At 39.7% G+C, this 7,953-nt stretch overlaps 1 protein-coding gene across 1 annotated transcript in view; it reads left to right on the top strand.

The window, feature by feature from the left end:
* Positions 1 to 60: 60 nt before the first annotated feature.
* CTNNAL1 (catenin alpha like 1) overlaps positions 61 to 7,953 on the top strand; it is a 57,463-nt gene continuing 49,570 nt past the window's right edge. The window contains exon 1 of the mRNA XM_009643509.1: positions 61 to 159. Coding sequence (XP_009641804.1) covers positions 61 to 159 — 99 coding nt within the window. The remainder of the gene's footprint in view (positions 160 to 7,953) is intronic.

The following is a 7,953-nucleotide window of genomic DNA, read 5'->3' as shown; positions in this document are numbered from 1 at the left end:
GGCAGGCTGAGGGGCTGCGCCGCCGCCCGAGTTGCCCCCGCTTCCCAGGTCTCTCGCCTGATGGTTTTCCGCGTGGGAGCGGTCTCCTTTTCTCCCCGCTCGGTGCCGGGTGAGAGCGGTCGACTTCCAGGGGATTTGGCGAAGCTTTGTGTTTTCGCGGTCCGGCCCGAGCGTTGCACTGATTGGAGCTCTTATCGCACCTGAGGACAGTGCCCGAATTTTAAGCCGTTAAATAATACGCAGACTGTGCCTCGGTGACCTCTTAATGTGTCCCGCACGGTGCTAAATGAGCTTGAAAAAAATAAAAATCAAGGCTTTCAAGTAGCCTGCCTAAGTAATTATAGGCCAGCCGCCGCTTTGGTGTTGGTGCTTTTTGTTTTTTTTTAGATCTGTAGTTGCAAAATTGGTGTTTGATATACCCAATCAAATTTGTCTTTCTTGAAAAAGCATGTATGAAGATAGCACAGCGTTTGCTGTGTAGCATTTTTGTACTTCGAGTACTGATTGTTAAAGCTAGCAAGTGAAAACCTATCTGTACAAAATCTTTGAACAATGTGTAACGGCTATACAAAAATAACTAGTCCTGGTGAGGTCAAGTTATGTTTATACTATCATAGCCCATCTGGAAACAAACTGTTTTAAGCCTTGTTTTGCATTTGTATGGATGGGCTGAAGGGAGGGTATGTGATGGGTAATTGTGTTTCTCTACTTATCATGGCGATTTGTTCTTTCTCTGAAGAATTCTAGTCAGTTTGAAGAAGCCCGTCATCGAAGGGATTAAACCACTTGTTCCAAGGCAAAGTAAAATTAAAGTTCAATGAATTTTCCGCTCCTGAAAAAACCGAGAGAGATAAAACATGGAGACCACTTCTATGAAGCTTAAGAGTAAACAGAAACCCCTCCAATTGCAAAGGCTGAATTTCACTGCGTATCTTAAATTCTTACTTTTAACAGATTTCTGTGAAGATGTGCACATTCTTATTCCTCTGGAATACTCTTTAAGAACACCAGTCTTATTTCTCTGTGGATTCATTACACATGCAATATGTCATGTATGATTTTTCATTCACCATAAAAACCTATGACTGCACGTTCCAGAAGCTCTAAGCATCTTTCACTTCCCTTGTATACAGTGTAAGGTGCCTGAGCATCGGAGCTTACTGTTTTCCTGGTAAAGTGCTCCTTTAGATGAGCTTGTTCCCTTGAAGCAGGAGCCCTGAGCTCCATTCAGATGCAGCCTGAAGTTGCTGATGGTATCAGCAGTAGCTCCCTACACTTGCCTGATAAAATGCTCCACTTACTGCACTGGTTTATCAGTCCTGTCTGTAGTGTTTCAGCTGGATTGTTCGGTCTCGCTGGCTGGCTTGCTTTGGGCATTTATGCAGAAAGGGTGTTTATAGAGTACTTAATCTCAGAATTTTGTTTTCATATTCTGCATAAGCTATGTATCAGCAGTAACACTCAGGACTTTGTTTTTCTGCTTGTACGAAATACACTTGCAAAGGGATTTATTCTTGCTGTGAAGTTAACTTCACAGTTTACCCTTTTGTTAAAAGCTGAGAAGCGCTATGTGATACTTGTATATACTACTTAAAAAAAAGTCAGAATGTTTCTGCTGCTTTTTACTATGTATTTTAAGTAAAGAGGAAACAAAAGGTGCCATGTCAGACAAATTCACTTTCAGTCTCTCTTGTGGAGCTAAATATATTTTCTTTAAGCAAAAAACAAAAAAAGGCTACATTGCTTCTTATTTAAATTCATGTACTGTACAGTGCATTGTCCTAATTGATGTATAATACTGTAAATGTGTGTTCGACCGCTTATTCTTACTCAGCAAATGTGAGGGTTATTTTTATTTGATTTTTTTAAATTGCATTTTGCAGCTTGATTTTTTTTCTTATAGACTATATAGTATCTGAGTATATTTGCTGCCAGCAGTAGTGTATAAGATTCCTGTTTTCCCAGCAGGAGAAATTACCCTTAGAGTAGTTATTGCATATGTTTATTAGTAAACTTGATTTTAAAACTTATTTACAGAGTTAAATTGGGTCTTCATTTTCTCTACATCTGTTCAGACCCTGATGTGGCCTTTTTCTAATAGTACCACCAAAAAAAAAGGCAGATTTAAGCTGCAGTATTAAGCATATTTGCTAACACTTCTTTTTCACTATCTACATATCCATACTGCGAAGAGAATAATTCTACACTATTGTGCAAAGCACGTGGCAGGCAATTCAGAAAATATGGCTTTTGGGGTCAAACTCCAAAATTTTCTTTAGAACAAGTAGAATTCTCTTCTCCTGGATAGGTGTCTTTAGTTCAGTGTTCCACATGTAAATAGTACAGTGTTCTTTAAAATCTAGACATCTCCTTCAGTGCTGCTACCCATTTCCAGTCTAATTATGTTGGGGTTTTTTTTTTTTTATGGAAAGTTTTTGGCAACACAAGTCAGGAAGGGTGTTTAGAGTGGTCAGTGCTGACTCATTTAATAACAAGTCATTTAAACAGTTGAGGAAAGGCAAAGACAGGGAAAAAGCACTTTCCAGGATGTGGCTCCACCAGCGACTTCCTCCTCAGCTGCCATTATGTACCTGTTCGCTAGTCTGGCAGCAGCTGGGTGTCTTCACAGCTGTAGGAGTCCGTCTGTCTGTCTGGATCTGTTCTAAGGAAGCACTCTGAAAAACTTCAGACTAGGTTTTTGTCAGCCTTGGGTGAAAGTTCTTGGGGAAAAGCTCACAGAGAGGGAACTGTGAGCTCTGTCTGCGTATGTTCCTGAAAGAACAAAGTCAGTTTTCATAGTTGAAGGTGACCCATCCTCCAGCATCCCAAGTGTAGACCTGTTGTGGTTACAGCCGGCTGCACAGCCTTCAGAAGGCCCGTTTTGTCACAGGCACTTTGGAGAATGATTGTGTGCCCACATGTTACTGAACAAGTTTTCCCAACTTTCTTGTTACAGGAGATCCTGTCAGGTTTTGGAGTTGGCATGGCCTATATAGTCAAAATGAAAGCGTAAATAGCTACAAAAAGCCCATGGTACCACTGTTTCTGAACTTTGTTACTGGCAGTCTTGGATTCTGCATAAGTTAACAATGGTACATGCCTTGAGCTTTACTGTGGTGGTGGTTCCTTGCTTTCTCTGAAGCCAGCTAAAATCATTCCCATTTCAGTAAATGTTGTATAGTTACATAATGTTCTGCCAGTATTCTGTTTTTCCAGAAGTTTCTGGAGTTACATAGCCCAAAGAAGAGCCGACAGCCGATGTTTTCCCATTCATGTGAAAACCTCACTGATACAGTTTTCAGACTGGAGTTATGACTTTAGAGTAGCCATATTGGATCAAGCTAGAGGTCTGTATGTAGTCAATGACCTTTTCTGTAATTTTTTGTTCTTTTTGGTCAATTACCAGTGGTGTCCCTCAGGGACTGATAGAGAGGCCAGTATTGTTTAACATCTTTATTAATGATCTGAATGTTGGGATGATGGGCCAGCATGTTCAACAGGCGTGTGAACTCCCCTGCAGCAAATTGAGGAGTGTCTGGTACGCTGGAGGATGGGGCTGCTGTGACAGAGGGGCGGGCTGGAAAGATGAGCTGACAGGAAGCTTGTGAAGTCCAACAAAGGCAGTAATACCAAGTCCTGCATCTGGGCCAGGATAACACCATGCAACAGCGCAGGCTGGGGTCAGCTGTCTACAGAGAACCTTTGCAGGGAAAGACATGGGGGACCTGGAGGACAGAGTTGAACAGGAGTCAGCAATGATGGCCAGCTGCACGCTGAGTGGTTAGCAGCAAGGTAACCAGCAGGCTGCAGAAATCATTCTTCCCTTCTGGTTGGCACTTGTGAGACAGCATCTGGAGTACCACGTACAGTTCTGGGCTCCCCAGTACCAGGGAAAACATTGACATAGTGGAGCATGTGATGGAAGAGGAGAGGCTGGAGGAAGCAGGTTTGTTCCACCTCAAGAAGAGAGGTGTAATAGATAGCTAGCTTTCATATAGGAAGCTAGGGTGGTACTTTCCTATCTGTGTCACTTTAATCTGCAGTTACTTTTTTTTGCCTGACATTTGTTCCCTGGTCAGCATTGCAAGATGTTTCTGCAATGCTGTAGTCAGATCTTGTCTTTACTGTCCTGAATAACTTAGGATCACCAGGAAATTTTCATCATTTTATTACTTGCTTATCTTTCCTCCATCTTTATGATTATGTAGAATAACCCATATCCCAGTGGAGGATTCTGTGAAATCCATACTAAAGTAAGCAATCATTTACTTCCTGCCTTCCTTCATCTTCCTTCTCATCATTCTGTCTCTTAATGAGTTAAATACTCATACAAATGGCCTTTCATGTTTTTCAGAGGCTTGCTTGGTATCCTTTGAAACCTTTGGTATGGACTTTGTTTCCTAGTTTTCTTTAACCAGAGTCCCTCCTTATCCATGTAACTGGTGATCTCTACAGAGAAATCTAATTCTTTAGTGAGGCAGAAATTCCTTTAACAAACACTATATTGAGTCTTTGCCAGTATGTTGTATTTATTTGGGTGTCCACTACTTCTGTTCTTCCTAATTTTTTTATTGATTTGCCATGTACAAGTGTCAGGCAACTTCCATACCTCCACTGTCCATCTAGTTTTAAGCAGGAGATGGCATGAGAAAGTTGATATAATCCATTGCACCTTTGAGTCCCTGAAGTCTTAGTGAATAACATCAATGTTTGCAAGTTCTGGATCATTTTATCTAATATTTTCATAGCTTCTTCTGCAGTCACTTTGATTCCACACAGATTCTCTGAGTACATCACATAAATACATTCTGGAGCAGATATCGCTTCACTTTCTTTTGTAGTTGAGCACAAATATGAATAACTGCTCTGTTCTGTTATAGGGTTATAACTCCTGAAGAAATGGACCATAATAACTGGTAAGTTATTTTAAATAAGTATGTTTAGTGGAACTGATGTTACTCTCCGTGGAACTGAACAAGCATGTTCTATCAAAGAGAGACATTTAAGAGAAATGTAAAAATGTAGACATGGAGTTCACCATGCTACTGTTCCATGACACTGGTCTTTGAATTTTGTCTGTAGGCTAGCAGTGTCTTTGGTGAAGCTGGTTTATGGTCTCGTTGGCTTGGAAGTCCTCAGGTGACTGGAAATTACTAGGTTGCTCGTGTTGTACTCAGTAGCAGCAGAACTCCAAACAGCAACTTGCATTCAGTTCTTCAATATACTTGTAGACATGGACCTTAATACATCTTCTTACTGAAGGATATTTCCTTTGAATGTAGCAAAGGAACTTCATAAGGCTTATCTTTGGGAGTATGTATGCATGTGTGGTGCCAACACTAGCTAAAACCTATGTAAGAGGTTTATGTATCATAAGTGCCATATGTGCACATGATACCTTTCAATGACTGTTCATTTATTCTAAACTTAATAGCTGTAAAACTAGTAATCTTGGGAATTATTCAGTAATGGATTTGTCTTAAATTTTTTTTGCCAACACCTTTAAAGCAGAGAGTCCTATATTAAGAGCACTGTTAGACTTCTAACTTGATATGACTAGCTTTTTATTCTTGGAAGTCTACAAAAACTGAGAGGAAAAACCCCCACCATGTTTTCCCTATCTGTTTTTCCTCTGCGTCATGCATCAGTCTTGTATATAAGCTGATGTTTGAATGTCTGTAGTTGTAGTATTGTATTGCAGTACAGGCTCATTACATACCTACTTTTGAACCTGTTGCAAATCAAAAGCGTTTTCTCTTTCTCCTCTAGAGACTAAATAGAAATGTCTCATATACTCTCTGGACAACGTTCATAAAATTAAGGAATATGTGTAGTCTCATTCCCTTCCTGAACTTCAGCATTCAGTCCAAGCTCTCATCCATTTCAACTTATTTACATTTCTCATGCAGCAGATGCACTGTGAGAGATTTGTTCCAGCAAGTCCCTTGGCTGCCTTGTTTCACTAGGCATTTTTGGTACCTCTAGGTCTTTCCCTTTCCCACCTCTAAGGTGCTAAAGTGTTCTTATATTGTTGGCTGTTCTTGCTCCAGTATGGTGCCAGGGCTTACGCTTTGCCCCTTATGGCTCTCTTTGGAGGATGGGCAAATTCCTTTTTGGAAAAAATAGGGTAATCAATATTCATCTAAAACTCATTGCTTTCTTCAGTGCATCTGAGGGGAAAAAAAAAAAAGAATCTGAGTGGATGCCTTTTAAAATGCTTCTTGGGTACTAGTCTTTATCCTTCAGTACTTTAAAAATTCTGGTAACTTGCCAGCTTTTGGAAGCTGTTTCTCCCCTTTTCCAGGATTTTCTTCTTTGTGAATTAATTTGGTACTTGCGTTAGACTCAAGACTTGGCACTACTGTTGAGTAATAAAATCATGAATTACGGCATAGAGGCTCGCGTTGTAACTTGCACTGAATGAAGCAAACCTCCTGCTAAACTCTTCTTAGTTTACATCCTGTACTGCAGAGAAACTGTGCTGTAGATGCAGAGTCATACGCGTTAACTGCTGTCGAGTCTGGAAGCATATGGTATGCTGCCTGTGTACACAGTTGCACCTCATTAGTTTGAATTAGTCACTAACTTACAGACTCCTCTCCTCCCTTTGGTTCCATAGGTATTGTGGGTTAAGTTGTGAGCTTGTGGTTAGTATTACGAATCTTCCACTGGATACAAATTCTTTTTCTGGAAAGTGAAGCTTGCAGCAGCTCAACTGTTACTCAGCCTACACTTGGTACTCTGTGCCCCTAAAGGGAGCCTGATTTGTGCAGGAGAGTTAATCTTACGAGTTTGCCATCTGGCTGTAGATATTGTGATTACTTTAGTCACAGTATCAGTTGTATTTCTGGGCTGATGTGGTTGCAGGTTTCCCTTTACTGAGGCTAGTTTTTAATTAACAGCTATTTAGTCATTGAAGCTAGGTTGTTATGGAACAGTGGAAGGGAAATAGATGATAATAATTTACAGTTGTGGTTTTTAAGGTGTGCTGGAGAGCACAGGAGTACCTTAGAATACATGGGCAAATTAAATTAACATCATTAATGTAACAAAATAATATTACGATATTCTGCTTTACAAGAAAAATTACACTTGAACATTTCATCACATGAGCAACAGTACTACCAGCTGTGGTTTCAGGTTTTTTTTTCTGTGAACCCTTGGATGGTGAAGTTGGCTTTGAGTTCAGCCTGGCTACTGCTTTGTAATGTACAGCACCTTAGTCTTTGATGTGATAAATGAGACTCACATTTCATGTAGCTGAAGCAAGATGCTTCTTACTGACATAGCTGAAAATCAATTGCTCTTTTTCAATGGAATCTCATCTTTCAAATTTATGAGATCTGATTAATGACTTTTCTATAGATTAAACAAATTTTTGTAGTTGTCCAGCAGAAAGAGAATTAAATCAAAACTGCCTCACAGTGATCCTGCACAAAAAGAATTAGAGCTGCTTTCTTGCTATTCAGCATTGTTAACAGATGGTTTTAGACAGATTAGGTAGGGAAATCCCTAAAGGATGAATTACGAATTAATGATTGCAAACAGCTCTGATTATAGTTTAGTAAAACTGCTGTATGGTAGTATGAGCCTATGGGTTTCTGCATGGATTTATTTTATGTTTATTAATTCATTGGCAAAGCATAACCCTTGCTAGATAGAGCCTTAAATGATAATTCTTACTCATTCAGTTGTATTGCATTCCATCACTAGCCTTGTTTAAAGCTAGTGGGGTAAATGAGTAGTGATATAGACTCTAGTGCCAACTTGTAATTGTTAATCTACTCTAGATACTGAATGGGATGGTTTCTTGGTTTTATATGTAAAACAGATTCTCAAATGGTAAGATAACTCCTAAACACAAGTTACAAAAACCATGTATGAGCAAATCCTAAGTTTCTTTCAGATGTATATGGAAAAATAAAAAATTATGCAGTTGCTTTTGTCTTAGTA

Source organism: Egretta garzetta, unplaced genomic scaffold (genome assembly GCF_000687185.1).
Source record: "Egretta garzetta isolate BGI_Z169 unplaced genomic scaffold, ASM68718v1 scaffold88, whole genome shotgun sequence".
In the NCBI taxonomy this organism is placed as follows: domain Eukaryota; kingdom Metazoa; phylum Chordata; class Aves; order Pelecaniformes; family Ardeidae; genus Egretta; species Egretta garzetta.
The sequence above is the reverse complement of the archived record's forward strand: the minus strand, read 5'-3'. Positions and strand labels throughout refer to the sequence as shown.